The sequence below is a fragment of the Aphelocoma coerulescens genome, chromosome 23 (genome assembly GCF_041296385.1).
Source record: "Aphelocoma coerulescens isolate FSJ_1873_10779 chromosome 23, UR_Acoe_1.0, whole genome shotgun sequence".
NCBI lineage: Eukaryota > Metazoa > Chordata > Aves > Passeriformes > Corvidae > Aphelocoma > Aphelocoma coerulescens.
Window position 1 is genome coordinate 12,524 of NC_091036.1, and position 20,240 is coordinate 32,763.

General features: G+C 48.0%; 1 protein-coding gene across 6 annotated transcripts; it reads right to left on the reverse strand.

The window, feature by feature from the left end:
- Nucleotides 1–354: 354 nt before the first annotated feature.
- LOC138122032 (tyrosine-protein phosphatase non-receptor type 1-like) lies at nt 355–19,164 on the reverse strand. 6 transcript variants are annotated; one of them, XR_011156323.1, is made up of 19 exons: nt 18,958–19,163; nt 12,166–12,239; nt 11,367–11,576; nt 7,241–10,933; nt 6,580–6,646; nt 5,941–6,003; nt 5,820–5,861; nt 4,537–5,578; nt 4,417–4,458; nt 4,162–4,322; nt 4,016–4,082; nt 3,892–3,929; nt 2,859–2,921; nt 2,739–2,780; nt 2,600–2,644; nt 2,454–2,497; nt 2,332–2,372; nt 2,207–2,247; nt 355–2,105 (listed from the first exon to the last, which is right to left on the reverse strand). XR_011156323.1 is itself a non-coding variant. In XM_069036112.1 (5 exons), exons 2-5 carry the CDS (start codon nt 18,391–18,393, stop codon nt 10,649–10,651), a joined length of 699 nt encoding a protein of 232 aa, XP_068892213.1. In that variant the 5' UTR covers nt 18,394–18,486; nt 18,958–19,164; the 3' UTR covers nt 9,115–10,648. The 6 variants fall into 6 exon arrangements, 2 of the variants coding, with proteins under 2 accessions (XP_068892213.1, XP_068892212.1); XR_011156322.1 differs by having other exon boundaries at nt 2,454–2,524; XR_011156321.1 differs by lacking the exon at nt 2,600–2,644 and having other exon boundaries at nt 2,753–2,780.
- Nucleotides 19,165–20,240: the final 1,076 nt, after the last annotated feature.

Consider the following 20,240-nt stretch of genomic DNA (forward strand, 5'->3'; position numbering starts at 1 on the left):
CCAAACACACAAGGTTAGAACCATTCCACCACACACACACCTCTTTCAGCTTCCACACAATCCCACCATCATCTCAACCACTCTCCCCCACCCTGGCTGCTCGGGAACGGGGTTCCCGAGAGCCTCCAAATCGTCCTGCCTGACAAAACCCCGGCCCGGCACGGTCCGCACCCAAACCTTGGCGATGAACGTCGCCTCGCAGACCGGCCGGGACCGAGGAAAAAAAAACCCAGCCGGGGGGGAAAAAAAAAAAACCCCCCCAGCTGGGGTTTTTTTATTCTAAATTTAAAAATGTGTTGAAAAACCTGAAAGGCAAAAACCAAACACACAAGGTTAGAACCATTCCACCACACACACACACACACACCACACCTCTTTCAGCTTCCACACAACCCCACCATCATCTCAACCACTCTCCCCACCCTGGCTGCTCGGGAACGGGGTTCCCGAGAGCCTCCAAATCGTCCTGCCTGACAAAACCCCGGCCCGGCACGGTCCGCACCCAAACCTTGGCGATGAACGTCGCCTCACAGACCGGCCGGGACCGAGGAAAAAAAAACCCAGCCGGGGGGGAAAAAAAAAAAAACCCCCCCAGCTGGGGTTTTTTTATTCTAAATTTAAAAATGTGTTGAAAAACCTGAAAGGCAAAAACCAAACACACAAGGTTAGAACCATTCCACACACACACACTCACAGGCAGACACAACCACATAAGCACACACAACCTCTCACACACAGATACAGACAGTCACACGCTCTTCAGCTTACACAGTGACTGTAGCCATTCATCAAAACACTCCACCAATGAAAATACTTCGATACATCTTCCCTGGCTGCCGCTCCTCGACATCGAGCCGTAGATTCCGGAAAAATCGGTAGCATCTGTGACCGTGGAGATCCAAAGCCACCTCGGGACCTGCAAGAAAATGTGAAGCGGTCAGAGAGTGGCCCGTGGCTAGGAGTTATCCCCACACCAGGCCCATAAATTTTCTACCCAAAACCCCACAGAAAATAAATGAACCCTTAAGTTTTATGACTGTTCTACCTAACTGTGACTCTACATGCCAGGGCAGGGCGGCTCCGACCCTAAGCGGCGCACAGAGGGGCGGCACCCCAAATTAAGAAAAGATGACACGAGGGCTTGAGATGAGTCTCCAGAAGATTAATTCTTGAGCACAATACACTTAGAGGCGATGGAACCTACTGAAATATTGCGGTCATGGAGGGAGGGTCCGATACCCTCCCTCTAGAGGTCCAAGGGAATGACATGTGAAAAGAAGCCAGTACTAAAACTGAGAAGGAAGATAGATGAGAACATCTTGTGTACTTCCTCCAGTCTCAAGAAGTGAAAAGGTAAAGATGCCAGAATAAGCCCCATCTGGGAAAGTAGGCAAGTAGAGTACAGCCAATACGGCCCAGAACAATGCAAAAAAAGTCACTGATATGCAACAAAGCCCTGTGACACAGAGGACAATGGACACTACATAACATAGACACAACCTACAGAACATAGACACAAGTTGAAACTGCCCAGCAGTCTCACCTGATGGACCCAAGATTCCTACTGCAAGATGAGCCAGAGGCCGATGATGCCAAAGGAAAGAAAGCTCTATGGCAATAGCACATGATAGCAAAACATAAGTCCTTACAAGAAGTTGGTACCAAAGCTGTTAAGAGGATGCTCAAGCTCAGTAGGCCTAGAGAAGAAGGCAACAACTGCTGGGGGACCGGGGCGATCGCTCCGGACCCAAAGGCAAGCTCCTGGGCCAAAAGGTTTTGCGATGATATCAAGACTCAGAGAGGGCCGATGACATGAAGCTCATGAGAACACGGAGACGGGTCGGAACCGTCCTGCCCGGCAAAAGGTCGGGTGATGCTGAGGAGAAACCCTCTCCCTTTACTTCTAAGGGGCCTATCCCTCTACAGCCCTCTCCTCTAAGCTAACTTCAAATTGCCTCCTGCAAGTCCAAAGGGTTTTCCCTTGTCCCCACCACCGGTCCCAACACTTAGCTTTTGGAAGACGAGCCGACAAAATCCATCCTCAATGGAAATGAGCACACAGGCGCCATGGATGTTGATACGGTCCCCAGGGTCTGTTTTGGTGGCTGCAAAAATTCAGAAAAAAAATTCAGACCGCAGTGAGACGTCCCAAAAGCGACCCCTTCCGCAAGGCCTCCCTCCCTCCTAAGGGCCCAGGCTCGCTTACCTGCCGCTTCCAAACTTCACCTCCACAGCTGCTCACGGCACCTAAGACAACAAAACAGAAAACATCACTGTGGCCCTCGAGAATATTAATCCCCAGGGGTCCTCCGCACCAGTACCCTGGCTCACCTCAAATCTTCATCCGATTCCAGAGGCAGCCCAGAAAATACCTGCAAAGCGAAAAGGTACATGCTTAGCACACTGCCACATACCGCTCGCCTATTACTTGCCCCACTTAAAGGCCAACTCACCTGATTGTCTCTATTTCTTGGCACATCCAAGGCAGCAGCAGCACCTGCAAAGAAACAAAGCAAAAAACATCCTGAAAGACTCTGAAATCACAACCTCCCCCCTCCAATTAAAGTACACTGCACCTATAGCTTAAGCTTGCACCCACCTGGCTGCCAGCATCCCCGACCGGGACATCTTGCCGGTGGACCGCCTAAAATGCGCAAAAAATAACAGATGCTTAGAGCTGCACCAGAAATTGATAAGTGAGGAAGAAAAACTAGTTCAGTCCACTAGTCACCACTTACCTCACTCACTTCACCTTGATGGCTGAGATCCAGCTTGACCTCCTAAAAATAAAGACAAAGAACAATGCTGTAACACAGCCACCATTTGCACTTGCTCCACAAACACAAATGGTGACTGACCTTCCGGTGGGAACCCCGTCACCCGGTCCAGGGCGCTCTGCCACGGATTTAATCCCTCCGCATCTGAAAGAAAGCGATGACAAAAGTCAAAGTGCCGCATGAGAACTTCACAGCCCCAGCTATCTTGTGTCAATCTAGGAATACCATCTAGAGGCCAAACTACAGCCTACACCACAAGTTACAAGTCCCCAGGCCTTGTCCTATTACACCCATATGCCAGACCGTGCGGCAGGGCAGAGCAGCTCCGGGCCAAATTTACGCAGACACCTGTGACACAGGAAAGGACAAAGGAGGGGATGCGATGAAGAGAGAAAACCCTCGTAGAGAAGAACGATCGCAAGGACCGAGAGACCGAGGAATGAGATGACCTAGGCGAGACCGACGGTGAGCCGATGAGGCTCGAAGAGCCCCGGCAGAAGGACTTATTCCGAGAACCGCAAAGACGGATGCCCGAGAATCGTACGGTCAGAATCCTCTACCGCTCTTCGCATTCTGACAAGTCCTAATCCGCTATAATGGATCATTGCGGCATACAGCTGTGAATACAGCTCAGAACAAGACCATAAAAGACATCTGACTCGACGCTTCTAAAGAGAGATGCGATTCTGATACACCTCCAAGCTCTTGAGTCAAAGGATCGATGGTATCGGCACCGGGCCAAAGAGCACCGAGAGCAGAGATGCTAAGAATAACACCCAACATTTCCAATAAGCATCTCAAAGGGCTAAGGCAAAAGACCTGCAACAGAAGATGCCCAAAAGACACAGAACATACAATAGACAAGTGACACACACCGGGACTGCTCTGCTCTGCACACCTCGGCATTGTGATCAAAAGTGAGACTTGCCCTTTATGTGGCCTAAGGGGCCCCTTCCTGGACATCCCCACCTCCATATCTGACTCAAAAATCCCTCCTGGCGAGCCCTGACCCAACACCGCACATTCATTCCCTCAGTGGATTGTAGCCCTCAACTTATCTCTCAGGCATCTGGAGATGGGAATCCTCCTCAGGCACAACAGAAGGCCGGCTCACCCTCTGGGAAGCTCCTGTCATCACCGGGCTGTCGTCTCCTAGTCAGCCACAATAAAGAAAACCAAACATCACTACAGGAACTTAGTGGCACGTCGGCCAAAGCCCCGACAATTCCGCTACTCACCGTCCCCTAAGAAGGCCGGGGTCCTCCGACCGCGCTCCGAGGCCGACGCCGTCATCGCGGGGTATGCCTGGGTTAAGAGGAGACAAGGTGGTGTGGCATTGCTGAAACTTAAGTGGACCCTCCCTCCTCCTCCCTCCCTGACTCACCGCAACTCCACGGCCGTGGATGTACCGGAAGGTACCTCAGAAGAGAAAATGTAAAGGCTTCGTTGCAGAGTCCCGTAATACTTCCAGAGCGCTCACGACGGTGGCAAACCGGGTCTGTCGGGCGGTCGGCGAGAAGGTTCGGCATAAAAAAAGCGGACCCCCTAAAACACACAAATGACAATGGATGCTTAGAACTGCACCGGAAATTGATAACCGAGCAATAACAACTCGTTCTGTCCACCGGTCACCGCTTACCTCGCTCCATCGACCTTGACTACTGCTATCCAGCTTTACCTCCTGAAAGCATAGACAAAGAACAATGCTGTAACATAGCCACCATTTACAGTTACCCCACAAACACAAACGGCGACTGACCTTCTTGCGGGAACCCCCTCGCCCGGTCTTGGGCGCCCTGACAGATTTCATCCATCTGCATCTGAAAGAAAGCGATGACAAAAGTCAGAGTCCTGCATGATAACAGCTCCAGGCATCCTGTGTCAATCTAGGAATACCAGCTAGAGGCCAAACTACACCCTATATTACAGATTTCAAGGCCTTGGGACTTGTCCTACTGCACCTATACACCAGACTACACGGCGGGGCAGAGCAGCTCCGGGCCAAACCCATGCAGGCACCCGTGACACAGGAAATGACAAACGAGGAGATGCGATGAAGAGAGAAAACTCTGGCAAGAGGAATGACCGCAAGGACCGAGAGAATGCGGAGCGAGATGATCTCGGCGAGACCGACGAGGCTCGAAGAAGATGCTAACGGAAGGGCTTATTCCGAGAACCGCAAAGATGGATGCCCGAGAATCGTCCGGTCAGAATCCTCTACCGCTCTTTGCATTCTGACAAGTCCTAATCCTCTGTAATGGATCACTGCGGTGCAGAGCTGTGAATATAGCTCAGAACAAGACCATAAAAGACCTCTGACTCAATGCCTCTGAAGGGAGATGCGATTCCAATGTGCATCCAAGCTCGTCGGTCAAAGCTCCGACGGTATCGGCACCCGGCCGAGGAACACGGATGCTAAGGATGATGCCTGGCATTTCCGATAAGCTGGCCCCTCGAAGGGCTAAGGAAAAAGACCTAAGACACAAGATGCCCAAAAGACACAGAACATACAACAGACAAGTGACACGACACGCACCGGGACTGCTCTGCCCGCCTCGGCATTGTGATCAAAAGTGAGACTTGCCCTTTATGTGGGCTAAGGGGCCCCTTCTTGGACATTCCCGCCTTCAAAGCTGACTCAAAAATCCCTCCCGGCGAGGCCCGACCCGGCACCCTGCTTTCATCCCCTCAGTGGGTCGTAACCCTCGACTTATCTCTCGGACGTCCGGGATGTGAATCCGCCTCGGGTGCAAAATAAGGCTACCTCGCTGTCCGGGAAGTTCCTGCCATCTCCTAGTCAGCTACAACAAAGAAAACCAAAACATCAGAAAATGTAAAGGCTTCATTGCAGAGTCCCATAACACTTTGGGAGGGCTCACGAGGGCGGCGAGCCGGCTCTGTCGGCCGGTCGGTGAGGGGATTTGGCATAATACAAGTGGACTGCTCAAAACACGCAAATGACGATGGCCGCTTAAAGTTTAGAGTACCGGCACTCGGCACCCGAGCGATAACAACTTTTTCCTTCCACCGGTCACCGCTTACCTCACTAACTTGACCTTGACTGCTGAGATCTGGCTTTATCTCCTAAAAGAAAAAGACAAAGAACGGTGCTATAACATAGCCATCATTTACACTTGCCCAGCACAGACAAACAGTTACTGACCTTCCTGCGGGAATCCCCTCACCCGGTATGGGGCGCTCTGCCACAGATTTAATCCATCTGCATCTGAAAGAAAGCGATGACAAAAGTCAAAGGGCTGCATGAGAATTTCACGGCTCTGACCATCTCGTGTGAATTTAGGAATATCATCTAGAGCCCAGCTACAACCTACATTACAAATTTCAAGTCCCCAGGCCTTGTTCTATTACACCTATGTGCCAGACTATGCGGCAGGGCGGAGCAGCTCCGGGCCAAACCCGTGCAAGCACCCGTGACACAGGAGATGACAAATGAGGAGACACGACAAGGACAGAAAACTCTCTGCAAAAAGAACGACTGCAAGCACATCAAAGGGCTAAGGCAGAAGACACGAGACACAAGATGCCCAAAAGACACAGAATGTAACAATAGACAGGTGACACGACACGCACCGGGATTGCTCTGCCCTGCGCACATCGGCATTGCGATCAAAAGCGAGACTTCCTTTTATGTGGGCTAAGGGGCGCCTTCTTGGATATCTCCATCTCCAAAGCTAATTCAAAAATCCCTCCCGGCAAGTTCCAACCCGACACCCCGCTTTCATCCCCTCCGTAGGTCAGAGCCCTCGACTTATCTCTCGGATGTCCGGGGATGCGAACGTGCCTCGGGTGCAAAAAGAAGGCTGGCTCTCGCTACCCGGGAAGGTCCTGCTGTCGCTGGGCTGTTGTCTCTTAGTCAGATACAATAAAGAAAACCAAGATCAAACTATGAGTTTAGTGGCAAATCGCAACAAGTCGGCGGCTCGCTTCGCTCCTAAGTGCCCCTAGATTCTCAAGGCCCTAGCTTTATCCCTAGTCTAAGGCTGCGGCTGCTATTGTGATAGGCACCCAGGGTAGCAAGGGACAGAGTTACAAGGCGTTTCCATAAATGCATGGGATGTGTTTGCATGCCATAAAACTTGTAAATGCGGCTGCTATGCTTATGGAAAGGCCTTAAGCGGCTCCCAAATACACCGTGCCGCCTTCAAAAGCCCCCTGCTGTAACTCCTAACCCGCTACCCTGCTCGTCCTCCCTCTCCCGGTCGCAATGCTCAACTTCCCTATCGGAAGCCTCAATCTCGGACACCATCTACGGCACGAGGTAGATCCCTTTTTGGACACAATGAATTCACTGAAAAAATTTGAAGTATCCCACTCAACACAACCTGGAATAGCAGGAAGTTGCACTGCTCCAAAAAAAAAAAACCTTAGCACAAAACCAGAAATTATAAAACCACCTTACCAACCCTAAACATGTAACCCAAATGAGTGAACTTAAATATTACCTGTATTCAATGGTATCTTCTTCCCAATGTCTTCAAAGCCTCTGTTGCTTTAGAGGCTAAAAGAGCCTGCTGAAAGCAAGCTGAGATAAGCAGAAAGATCCCCATCACTGAAATGAGAGGAGAGCTCTTACCCCACTCACTCCCAGAGAGGGAATGACTCCCCTTGCAAAAGCCTGGGCTTAATATACCCCTGGCCGGGTCCGCCCCTCGTTCCCATGATGCCCAGGGAAAAGGGAGGAGCCAAATCCTGCAAGGTATAAAAGCCCTCCTAGGAGTTGCCACTGTTTGGCTCCTCTGACTTAAATTTGAGGTGAGTAAAGGGCTTGGTAGGAAACTCTTCAGGGAAACGACGATGCTTTCTTTTTTTGCTTTTATATTGAGCAAAAGGGTGGCCGGCCGGTAAGAAATCAAACTTTGTGTTTTGGGAACTCAGCTAGGTAATTTGTTGTTAAGTTGCATAATTATTCCCTAGTAATTACTGAGTAGTACTCCACCTGTGGCTTAGTAGGGTAGAGAAGAATAGTAATTTTATTAACGATGTAACTCTCCTTGGGACCTCTAATTAAGGCTATATACATTATAAATAAAAATAAGACTTCTTAATACCCTCCTAGCTGCTATTAGGGTTACGTCCGTGCGGGGCTCGCTCCCGTATGACGTTCGGTACCGGGGCTTGGGTAGGAGCACCCTGAGATGCAATTTAAATCCTTAAAATGCTCAAAAAGGGAGAGCTTTCTTTGACTGAAGTCTTTAAAATGAGGGAACGGGCGGGAGTTGCCTCCACTTGAACCGATACAATGGCAAATTAATGGCTTCTCCCCTTCAATTTAATCCCCTAACCTATTGGGAAAAGAGGGGTTTTCCTCACTTTAAAACTCTCTGGTGCTGGAAAAAGGGGGATTTTTCCTCAATTCAAACCCTTAGAAAGGAGGGAGAACTGGGCTTCCCCCTCAATTTAAACCTTACAATGATGGAAAAGGGGGAGATGAAAGGGACCTCACATACTGCCCTGCCCGCTCAGGTGCTGCCCCTTGGCACGAGAGCTTTTCCCTGGGTGTTTTCTTGAAGCGATGCTCCTTACCCGGGTGCATCCGGCCGCTCCCCGGCTCCTGCGGAGCGCTGCGACCGTTGTTCCCGAAGCGTCTCTCGGGACGCCTCCGTTGGCCCCTCTCGACCGGCAGCTCCCCGTGTAGGTGTGCCTCGGGAACCCTCTGAAAGTGACCTCTGGCAGAGCCGCCCCCTCCTCATCCACGCCGGTCGCGCTCGGTGCTGCCGCACCTCGGAGCGGGGGGATGAGGCGGAGAAAGGTCCTGCCGGTCGCTCCCTCCCCTACGTGGGCCGTCGTCCGCCCCCGAAACGCCGGGGTGTGGGGCTTTCCTTTCCGTGGAAAAGGACCGGCCTTCTCGTCCGGGTGCACGTGGCCAAAATTGGGATCCCGCCTCCAAAATTCCCTATGTCCTAGGCTTGTACTTACCGAGGAAATTCCCTGCCGATCGCAAGCGATTACCGGTAATGGTTCTTCCATAATTGTTACTGACTTCCGTTTCCTTTGAAGTGTTTGACGTGTTCCTCGAGGGGGTCGAGGGTTTGGCTGGGTCGTTTATGGCCCATCCCGGCAGGCCCGGACCGAACTCGAGCGCCCCCGTCGCCGGTCCGCCCTGAATTTCGGTGAAATATTGATATTGTTTATAAATACTCCCTTTCCCTGCTACTCGGTCTTTCCTCGTGTATCTGCAGGGAGAGGGTTTACTCTATCCCTTGATCCCACCCGCAGCTCTCCGGCCCAAATGCCGATGCTTGCGGACACGATCTAAGCAGAAAACTACTACGAGTGTTGGCTTTTTGAAGTAAAAGTCTTATTGTACATCTGGCTGTACAATTTAAAAAAATGCATCTATTGATGGTCATTATGGGAAAGCTTTTCAGAGGAGAAAATACCCATTTTGGTAGCACAGATCCCATTTTGACAATACTGCATTTTTGTGGGTTTGGGAATCCTGCCTGTACAAGACATCTGAAAATCGGTATTTTACAATTTGATATTTGGAAACGGGGTCATTTTGATATTTTGGAACTTGATATTCTGTTGTTTTGAAATGGAATTAGTTTGGTATTTTGGAACCTGGTATTCTGATATTTGGAAACCGGGTAACTTTGGTATTTTGGAACTTGGTAATTTGTAACTGGGTTACTTTGGTATTTCTGAACGTGTTCTGGCAATTTGAAACTGGGTTACTTTGCTACCTCTGAACGTGGTGTTCTGGTATTTTGAAACTAGGCTATTTTAATATTTTGGAACTGGGTATTGTGGTTGTTTGAAACTGTTTTTCTGGTATTTTGAAATTTGGGTTTCTATGATTTTGAACTAGGTTATTCTGGTATTTTGTTCCAAAATACCAGACAAATAACAAACAAAACAAAGAACAAAATTTTTCTGTAGGCTGTTTTTTTGGTGTATTTGTAGGCTTTTTTTTTTTTCCCTGTGTATTGTATGATGAGCTTTTACTGTTTTTGTAACCTCGGGGTTTGGTTTTTTGTAATCTGCGCCTGGCAGGGACCTGGGGCATCCCGGTCGAGTCTCTAGGCTTCGTTTGCTGTCTTCCGCTACGATTAACAGTTCCTGGCATGGGAACTGTTAAATTACAGACTATATGATGAGACGCTTCCTGAAACAAATTAATTCCAGCTAAATGACTCTTCCTGCTCTGCAGTTCCTATACCTGGCCCGGTTTAAATCCGTACCTAGCCCGACTCTTCGGTCCTTCCTTTTCCTACCGCTCTGCTCGGGGCTTTGCACCTCACGCTCTTTCCTCCCTCGGTGGCGTCACGGCAGAATGTGGCGAGGTTTTGGCCGGCACTTGAGGTCTCCGAGATGAACTTACCGAGAATTCTTCTGCTTTTTGCTGCACCTGCCACAACAACATTTGTTCACTGAAATAAATGCTTTCCACAATGAACTAAAGGTGTAAGGGAACAAGCGCTGCACTGCTGGGGAGGAGGATAGTTTGGCAAGGGAATTACACAGATCTGGAGGCTTGGCAGAATTGAAAAAAAGGCAAGAAAAACACAAGAACTCCAAGCCCAAGCTACATCCACTACACAAAACATATTGGCCATAAAAGCAAGAAATTCCCATCTGCTTCTAAAAAACCTAAGCAGCACAAAATAAAATCTATTTTGCTAGAGTTCTGCTTACCATAAAAAACCCTGATTAATTTAATCATGACACTTAAACTTCAGGCATATTAGAAAACTTGTACTGTCTGAAATGTCAGGGGAGGCTGATGCAGCAGCTCCACCCCAGTCACTGTGCTGGAAAGCACAGGAGGCACCTGCTACATCACAGGTACTTGTGGAAATAAATAAAACGCAGCACTTTAGGTTGTGACAGATTGTAAAGCACTGTACCTAAAAGCCCCATAACATAAACATGTACTGAAGCTGAAGCAAGCACCACATTTGAAGCTTCTTTCCATCCTGTTCCTTCCACCCACTTGCTGCAGTTCCCTGGGAGCTGCCAGGAGCACTTACTTGCACTGAAGCATCTCCCATGATGAATTTTGCCCCTTCAATAACAGCTAAGTAGGAGAACCGGAGCTGATCTGCAGTCTGGATGAGCCCCATCCTGTACTTCCTCATTTCCAGGAGAACCTGCTTAACGTCCACGGAAGAAGGGTCTTTCCGTTTGTCCATCTGCAGATAAAAACGTGAAACGTGTTTTCTGCTCTGATGAGGTTCACTACAATGACTCACTTTGTGGTAAGGCCTTCACACCACCCTCCACGTTACAGAACGAATGAACTCACATACAATTGGTATCAACGGCTCTTTACTGGGTCTCCAAAAACACACAGGGGAAAACACTGGGCCTCAAAAATGCTGCTTTCCCTGAAAGCAAAGCCTGTCTTTGCGAATCACTCTGAAAACTGGAGACTTTTCTTCCCCTAACTCAAAATGGCCACTTAGGAATGAGACCTGCCTTGGAATACACTCCCAAAACAGCAGAGTAAAACAACAGGAAATCACAGGGAACCCCTCCAGCCCCTGCTCCAGCTCCTTTAAGGCTGCACCAAAGCTCCCCTGAAGGTGCCTGTGCAGGAGAGGTGGCCCTGCAGGTGGCCCTTACCAGCAGCAGACAGGTGTCCACCAGGCAGAAGGTGCCCGACCTCCCGATGCCAGCGCTGCAGTGCACCACGACCGGGCCGTGCCCGGGGCTCGGCGAGCCCGACTCCCGCACCTTGAACGGGAAATTCAGGAACGAGGCCGGCGACTCTGGGACCCCAAAGTCGGGCCAGGTGGTGTAGTGAAAGTGCAGAATCTCCCGAGTTTCCTGGGTCTGCAAAAACAGGGTTTGGGAACAGTTTTAGTTTGGATACACCAGTCAGAAGGACTGACTTAAATTCCAAGGACAAAGTTTCAGGGAGTCTCAGGGAGTTTTTATAGCTGCACAGCCAAGAAACTAATTACAAGTAATTGTCTCTTGTTGTGAAGGTCTCCACTGGGACCAAAGGGAATTGGGTAAGTAAATTTATTTATTTACAATTCAGTTATTTCAGTGCAGCTCAGAAGCCTGTGTCACGGGGTATGGCTGAGACATGAAACCGCCTGGAGTGTCCCCAGGTACGTCTCAGAAATATCCAAGAGTTTCATTTCCATGACATCTCATGCAGAATCATCAAATCCAGACCAATTCGTGACCCCCAATTTCAAGCCAATCTCCTGGCCCGGCTGCGGCGCGATTCATCTGGTGCCCCGAGATGGGACCCTCTCTGCCCGGCTGCCGGATCCAGGGGTAAGCGGACCTCCCGGTCGCGACCCTGAATTTTCAGGGGGAGCTCGGCTGTCCTTTGGCTCGCGGCGGGGGCGGACAAGGACCATCTGCACCAAATTAAGGTATTTGCTATTCCTTTTAAACACAGAAATACCTGCAGGTCCAGGGTTCGAGTCCCTGAGGGTGGGTTGAAAGTCCCGAAGAAGACTGGGTCTCCCAAAATTAGTCCTGGGCAAGAAAAAAAAGTACTTTTAAGGGGTTGGACCCCACTGGGAAAGGTACCTTTAAGGGGCTGGACCCCACTGGCGTGTGCTATTGTACTGCTATTTTTGTTTTGTCTGTTGCTATTCTGCTGCTGTGTGAGTGAGAGTGGATGAGACGTGCTGTCAAAGTACAAAGCAAGTGAGAGGCTCTATCTGCGGTTCCGTACCCCGGCGACGGGCTCGACCGGAGGAAAGCGAAGCGATTGGCAAAGAGCGAATGAGCATAAATCACATAAACTGTCGGTTTGGAATTCAACCTTACTGTCCAAAGGGGGTGGATTTTAGAGGAGAAAGATTTTAGCTATTGAATTGAAAACATGCAGACCCCCAACGCCTTTCTGATATAGCTCCATCTGATTTCCCTTTTGAAATCCCGTGTTAAGTGTGAGAAAACGGTTCTAAAGCTTGTCTTTGTGTGCATGTATTAATTGTGAGAGAAAGTGGTATTGTATTTCTACTAGATGGAGTGGGTGGTGTCCAAGCTGCCAGAGGAGAGAGCTTGGTATCAGACTAGAAAGAGCAGGAATAAAGAACTTGGCAGAAAAGGAAAGTGCAGATAATGTTAAAGGGGAGAGTGGCAGAGAATAGTGAGAAATTTGAGAGGAGCTGGTTAGAAAAGTACAGCAAGCGTATGGAAGAAGAGATGAGGAAAAGGCAAAAGCAATGGCAAAGGTGATGGCAGAGGTTGTAAGAATTGTGGACATTGTGGTTAATAGGTTTGGGTGTTTAGTTCCCTTTTCTGCTTGGTGTTTTGTGCGGGGCTGCGAGGCTCCTGTTATGTGGTGCTTGTGCAGAGCTGAAAGGCTCCTGTTTGGAGGGGACCCGTGCCCCTGTGCCTTTTGTGTTTTGTTGTGAAAAGCCAAAATTGGCAGGTTTCGGTTCTGAGGTGAATCCGGAGCTCCTGTCTTGTGGGGAACCCTCCCCTGCCACCGGTCTGTGGTTTATTGTGGAGAACTAGAATTGGCAGATTCTAATCCTGCGGCCAATTCTGCAGCTGCTGCCTTGTGGGGATGGTGTTGTCCCTGTGCAGGCCCAGGTATTTGTCATGCAGCCTCATCTGCGGGGGCTGTAAAGAAACCTATGGGGAGAATGTTTTGCTGTCCTTCCTTGGTTAATTTGTTAGTCACCTCTCTACTCCTGGGGTGGACTTGGTAAAAAAAAAATATATTGAGATAAGGAACAATTGGTTACTAAAAGATGATTGATTACTAAAAATGTGATTGGTTATTTAAAAAAAAAAAAGGCGACTCAAATGCCTGATTCACAGACTGCAACTCTTGCAAAACTTTTAAAAGCAGTCTCGCTCCCTCCGCTGAAGAATCAATTGGAAGAAACCCCACCGAAAACCTGTGGGAGACAACAAAAGTGGTGCGACAAGCACTTCATAGAATAAAAACTAAAACTCCACTTGAATAAGTTAATGCAATTAAACTCTTGTTTCACTCAGACATATTTTTTTGGGGGAAGTTTGTTTCTTTTCTCTTTTCTAGGAATGTCAAATGTCCCGACATCAAAGATAAAGCCAGCAGTTTGAGAGCAAGGAAACTGCAAGCAGCAAAATCACACCTAAATGTGATAACCGTTGCTTCGCTGTCACTTTGTGTTAGCCCTATAAAGTTTTACTTCTTTTTTAATAATCGGTCTAGTGGGCCAAATTTTCACTTTTCTTTTATAGGAATCTACCAACACATGAGATGGAGCTGTGTGAAAACCAATGAAATTGAAAGTGTCACCATAATTGCTTGCATTGTCAGTTGGTTAATGTTTGTAATTTGTTTGTGTTTTCATTGCAAGTGACAGATCAAATAGTAGTTAAAGCATTCTACATATTCTTGAGTTTAATTTTTGTCTAACTTGTTTTGTCTTTTTACTGAAAAATGGTGTGGCTCAGGTCTTATGGATGTATAATTTGTTTCAACCAATATTATCCTGAGAGTTGGTATAAGAATTTATACATATTTGAAATCCTACAAATATGGACTAACCCTCCCGGTTCTGCCTCAGAAAGCTTCAAAATTATTATAATCTGGCTAAATTTTTTGGATTTTCTAATTAGTGAATTAAAGAATCTTGACAAAACACAAGCAAATGCTACATGAGAAATGATTGAATCCCCCTTCCTAAACCAGGAGGGATACAGAAAAGCCTTCTACCAGCTCTCAAACTAAAGTGCTGTTCAATCTCATGCCATATGTCTTAAGAGGATGTTTTAACTTTTCCTCACCCCTCCTATTTATAGCACATTCTGCAATGTCAGTTGTAGGTGCAGAATGGGATGAAGGCAATTTATTCACAAAAGAAAAAAGGCTACTTGAGGTAAAAAGAAAAAAAAACCTTAAGTTTGAAAGAGAATTCATTTCATTTTTAATCCCACCAAAAATAAAGCCACAGTTTGTAGTTTGTGTCAAGATTAAATGACAAGAGTGCTATAATCTGTCTCCTGGAAAACAGAGCATAGCCCTGATGTAAAGATATGTTTGCATGAGAATATTTTGTATGAAAATGTTTTGTGTGTTAGTTTTGTATCATAAAAACTAATCCTTTATAATGTATAGAATTATACAGCAGAGTAAGAATATTATTATAACAAAAACTGTATAAAGAAGCTACAACCAAAGAAGCCTCCTGAAGATACCTGACTAGGACTTTAAAGTGTAAGTTAAACCACTAAGATTAGATAAAGGGAAAACCCATTCTTTGACCAACTCAGGCCTAGGAAAAAAAACAAAACAAAACAAAAACAACCGACCAAACAAACAAGACTGAGAGAAATACCCATAGATAGTAAAATAACAAATCAGATGATCCCATTAGTAAGAGATGTTGAAATTCCAGGGAGATCAAAACGGGCTCCCCCAGTGATTATTGAACTACTGGAAGGGGTACAACCAGTGTCAGTTAAATAATATCCACTAAGGCATGAAGCATGAGTAGGAATGGAACCAATAATTAGTAAATTTATTGATCAGAAGTTGTTGAGAGAGTGTAGATCTTCCTGCAATACCCCAATTCTACCAGTACAAAAGCCAAATGGAAGTTATTGATTAGTTCAGGACCTGAGGACACGTTACTCAAAAAATTACAAAGTGACTGAGTGTGGTTTTCAGTTTTAGATTTAAAGGATGTTTTCTTTTGTCTGCCATTAGGTGAAAGCAGTCAGGAAATTTTTGCCTTTGAATGGGAAAACCCCAGAACAGGGAGAAAAAGCCAGCTTACGTGGACTGTATTGCCACAAGGATTCAAAAATAGACCCGTGATATTTGGAGATCAATTAGCCGAGGAACTGGAAGCCTGGACGCCGCCGCTTGGGAAAGGGGAGGTACGCTCTTGCAGTACATCGATGATCTATTGATAACAACAAGGACCTGTGAAGACTGCAAGAACTGGACTGTAAGTCTTTTAAATTTTCTGAGACTAAGTGGACATAGAGTCTCTCCTGAAAAGGCTCAGCTAGTCCTCCACAATGTTACATATCTGGGGTATGAACTGGCAGGAGGGGAGAGAGCCTTGAGAGACAACAGGAAGGAGGCAATTTGTCAAATGCCCTGGCCAACTGAAGAACCAAAGAACTGAGAACTTTTCTGGGAATGACAGGATGGTGTAGATTATGGATCTACAACTATAGACTCACTGTGAAACCTTTATACCAACTCCTAAAAGAGACTGGGGGAACTCACCTATGCTGGACACCAGAGACTAATAATGCATTTGTAACTCTGAAACGTGAGTTGATGCAAGCTCTAGCACTGGGCATACTAGATGTCACTAAACCTTTTCTGTTGTTTTCACATGAGAGACAAGGACTGGCACTGGGACTTTTGGCACAGAAGCTGGGACCGTACAAAAGGCCGGTGGCTTATTTCTCCAAGCAGCTGGACGTGGTCAGCCAAGGAGGGCCCACCTGCCTGCATGCAGTGGCAGCCGTGATCCTGAACATAGAAGAAGCTCGCAAGTTCACACTGGGACAGCATATAACTGTTTTTGTCCCTCACATGGTGTCAGCAGTGCTCACACAGAAAGAAAATCACCGGTTAACCCCATCTCGCTTTCTCAAATACCAGGCTGTCCTGGCAGAATTGAAGGATGTGAGTATCCAAGTAACTAACGTTTTAAACCCAGCAGCTTACCTCCAGGGCAAGGCTGCTGAGGAGCCTGTAAGACATGACTGCATCAAAACCGTGGAGGCGGTTTACTCCAGCTGGCTGGACCTAAAGGACTCTCCGCTAGAAAATGCAGCAAACTGGTTCACCGATGGGAGCGGTTACGTCAAGAATGGTAAGCGGCTTGCTGGGTATGCAGCTACAACCACAGACGCTGTCATTGAGGCAAAACCGTTACCTGTGGGGACATCAGCTCAAAAGGCTGAAATAATAGCCCTAACTCGAGCCTTGGCATTGGCCGAAGAAAAACCTATCAACATTTGGACTGAGTCGAGGTATACTTTTGGGGTGGTACACACTCACAGGGCTATCTGGAAAGAAAGGGGTTTATTAACCTCACAGAAGAAATCAAGCACGCTACTGAAATTGTACAGTTACTGGAAGCAGTGGTAAAACCTTCAAAAGTGGCTATAATGCATTGTAAGGGACAGTCCCAGGGTAACACTATCCCTGAACTGGGAAATGCTATGGCAGACAAAACAGCAAAGGCAGTGGCCAGTGGGGTTCAGATCCAAGCCCTAGCTCTAATTCCTTCTAGCATCCTTATAAGTTTAAAAAAAAAAAAAAAAATAAAAACAAACCACCATATGACACTGATGATTTAAATTGGATACAAGAAGACAAGGGACAAATGAGCACAGATGGGTGGGCTAGGATAAAGGGTCTCATAATCATACCCAGAAAACTGTTAAAATTATTTATCCAAAGCGAACATTGCATCAGATCACCTTAGATTACAGTTCTTGAAGGTTTGAGGAGGTATGAGACAAACTTACAGCATGGTTACCCAACTTACCCGGCTTAAACAATTGTTTGTAATAGCTATTTGTGTTATTGCATTGTTACTTAGTGTTTGTATTAGTAGTTACTGTTGTATGATATTATGTACCTGGAATCGAGACGCCTATGCTCCATGGCACAAGCATAAACTTAGAACTAAGATAGAGAAGGGTTCTTACTTTAAAGACATGCAAGATTTGTAAAGAATTACAAATACCCAAAGAAAAGGGGGGGATTGAAGAAGGGGCAGTCAATAACTAACTCATGTAAGCACAAGTTAACTAGTGGGAGACAGCAAATGTTAGTTCAGACAGCAGATGCTAAAAACACAACCTAAGAGGCCAAATTCAACTTAATCTTGTCAAGATAGAGGGGACAAGGATTATCTCAGAGGCTGCTAAATCATTCATTATTTAAAGCCGTGGCTCAGTTAAAGAGCAATACCAATTAAGCTCCTGGATAAAAAGCCTGGGAGATCGGGGTTGGTTTTTTTCCATTGTTCCTTTCGGTAGCTTTTTGCAAGCAAACTATGAAGCGGACAAGCCGCAAGCGTGCTACAGTGCCCCTTGCTGGGACTCGCTCCGGGCTGGCGCTGTTCCACGGTGCGAGGGGACCGGAAAAGCCACGCGACCCACGGAACCGGCGGCACTCGCCGCCCGGGGACGGCCCCGCGCTCCCGGAACCGGGCGCAGCGCGGCTCGCGGCACGGAAGCGGCTCCTCCGGCAGGCGGGGGCGGCCCCGCACCGGGAGACCCCTCCCGCCCCCGGCGCCTGCCGAGCGGCACTGGCGCCGGGCCGAGGGGGACCCGGCGGCGCGCGGCTCGCGGCACGAAAGCGCCTCCTCCGGCAGGCGGGGGCGGTCCCGCGCCGGGAGACCCCCGCCCGCCCCCGGCGCCTGCCGAACGGCACCGGCACCGGCGCCTGACCGAAGGGGAGCCGGCGGCGCCCGAGCCCCGCGCACGGACGGCACGGAGCGGGCGGGACGACCCGGGGCGGCGCGGCTCCGTGCCGCATCTCCCGCCGGCCGGCCCGGCGGCGCTCACCTCGGCTCCGCGCGGCTCGGACCGGCGCGGCTCCGTCGGTCCCTGTCGGCGGCCCAGCCCCCAAATTCCCACTCCTCCTTAGAAATTCCCCAGGGGCCGGGAGTGCTCCCGCGCGAGACATTCGGTGCCGGGGCATGGCCGGAAGCGACCTCAAATGCGGTGGCACGCTCCGATTCAAACCTTTCAAGTGCTGGAAAAGCCGGAGTTTCTTTCAATTTAACCCCTGAAACTGAGGCAACGGGGGGTGTTCACCTCAATTCAAACCAATACAATGGTAAATAAATGTGTTCTCCCTTTCTATTTAATGGTCTAAGATATCAGAAAGAGAGGAGTTTTCCTCAACTCTCTCAAATGATGGGGAAAGGGCGATTTTTACCTTCATTAAAACCCTCAAAAAGCAGGGGCAGCAGGGCTTCCCCCTCAATTTAGAACTTAGGTTGATGAAAATGGAGGGGTTACCCTCAATTCAAACCCATAAAATGGTAACATCTGTGCTTTCCCCTTCCATTTAAAATGGAAGGGGGATCCCCTCGTTCAAACACAGACAATAATGAAGGAGGAGTTTCTTCCCTCCATTTAAACTCCTTTTGTTCTCGTAATCCCCATTTTTTTCTGAGGGCACGGGGGGAGGGACTGGCAAGATGAAATCGGAAGGGAAAAATAGAAAGAACCCCCCCCGCAAACCCACGCACCGGCTCACCTGCTTAGCTGCAGCTGCCTGGCGCCTCCTTTGGCAATGCTCCGCATCTAACTGCATCCGAGTGCTCCCCCAGACCCTGTGAGATGCTCTCACCGTCCTTTCGTGAGAGACCCCCCCAGGACCTCACCGTAAGCCCCTCTCCTCCAACATAGCCCTGCAAAAGTGAGCTGAGGTAACCCCTCCTAAAACAGGCCCCGGCAGGAGCCGCCCTCTCCTCACCGTCACAGCTCACACCTGGGGCTGCTCTGCCCCCTCATCATTCTCACGGCTCACACCTGGGGTTGTTGCCGGTCCAAGTGTGAGGGCAGGTGCAGAAAGGATTTGCTGCTCCTTCCCTGGACGGCTCATTGTCTGCACCTGACACGCTGAGGCACTGGGCTTTCCTTTCCATAGATAATAGATAGTTGATGCCAGGTGCAGGTAAACTGTCAGGGTTGGTTTTTGAAATATTTTTTTAAACTAGAAAGTGTTCCATAAGTATGCATGTGACTTTTGAGATTTGATATACGAGACTTGTTGAGCTTTTGACGGGGTACCCTTCCTTCTCGGACCGGGGTAACGGAGCAGAGGAGGCTGCTGTTCTGCTAAGTTCTTTATTTCATAGTCTCATAGTTTTCTTGAAGGCAGAGTTCAGAGGGGGCTACATGACAAAGCCAAGCAGCAACAGCAGGCAAAAACAGCCTCTTCTATATGTTCTATATGCTCCATATACTCTATATGCTTTATATACTATACACACTATACTTGATGCACTCTATACAATGTACTATACACTCTATATTTTTTCTTACAGAAGTGTGGATTATATTTGTTAACTGACCAATAAGATTAATACACGATTCTAGTTTCTCTTAACCTATCCTGGCCTGATTCTAACAGTCGTAAGCCTTACACAAGTACTACATAGGTATTACACAGATTTGCGTATGCAGTTTCTATCGGCTCTTATTGTTTATGTGAACAGTCTATCTAAAAAATATGAACAGTGTAATTCTATCTATATTTTGTCTAAAGTAAAGAATTCTGTGAAAAGGTAACACTGCTGCAGCAAGAACTGTGTTTAAGGTCTCTGCTACAGCTTTTTAATGTTTAAGGCACTTAGCATATATTTCTACTGAAGTTAAAAATCTATGTTTCTATTTCACTTTGGTGTGGCTTCATGTATCTCAGCCTGTCCAAAGGTTTAAATTCAATCCCCGTGCTTTGGCTTCCCTCTGGGCCTGAGTCCAGAGGAGCTTTTGCTCCGACAGAGACTAAATCTCTCACCGGTTTTAGAGTACTGC

What these genes read in the sequence shown, in the direction of transcription:
- LOC138122032 (XM_069036111.1), bottom strand. Translation starts at nt 18,393, where the DNA reads ATGCCCCGGCACCGAATGTCTCGCGCGGGAGCACTCCCGGCCCCTGGG. An exon ending in CCGAGCCGCGCGGAGCCGAG is followed by an intron (nt 12,240 to 18,257) that starts GTGAGCGCCGCC and finishes TTTCTTGCCCAG; the next exon opens with GACTAATTTTGGGAGACCCA. An exon ending in CTCGAACCCTGGACCTGCAG is followed by an intron (nt 11,577 to 12,165) that starts GTATTTCTGTGT and finishes CTGTTTTTGCAG; the next exon opens with ACCCAGGAAACTCGGGAGAT.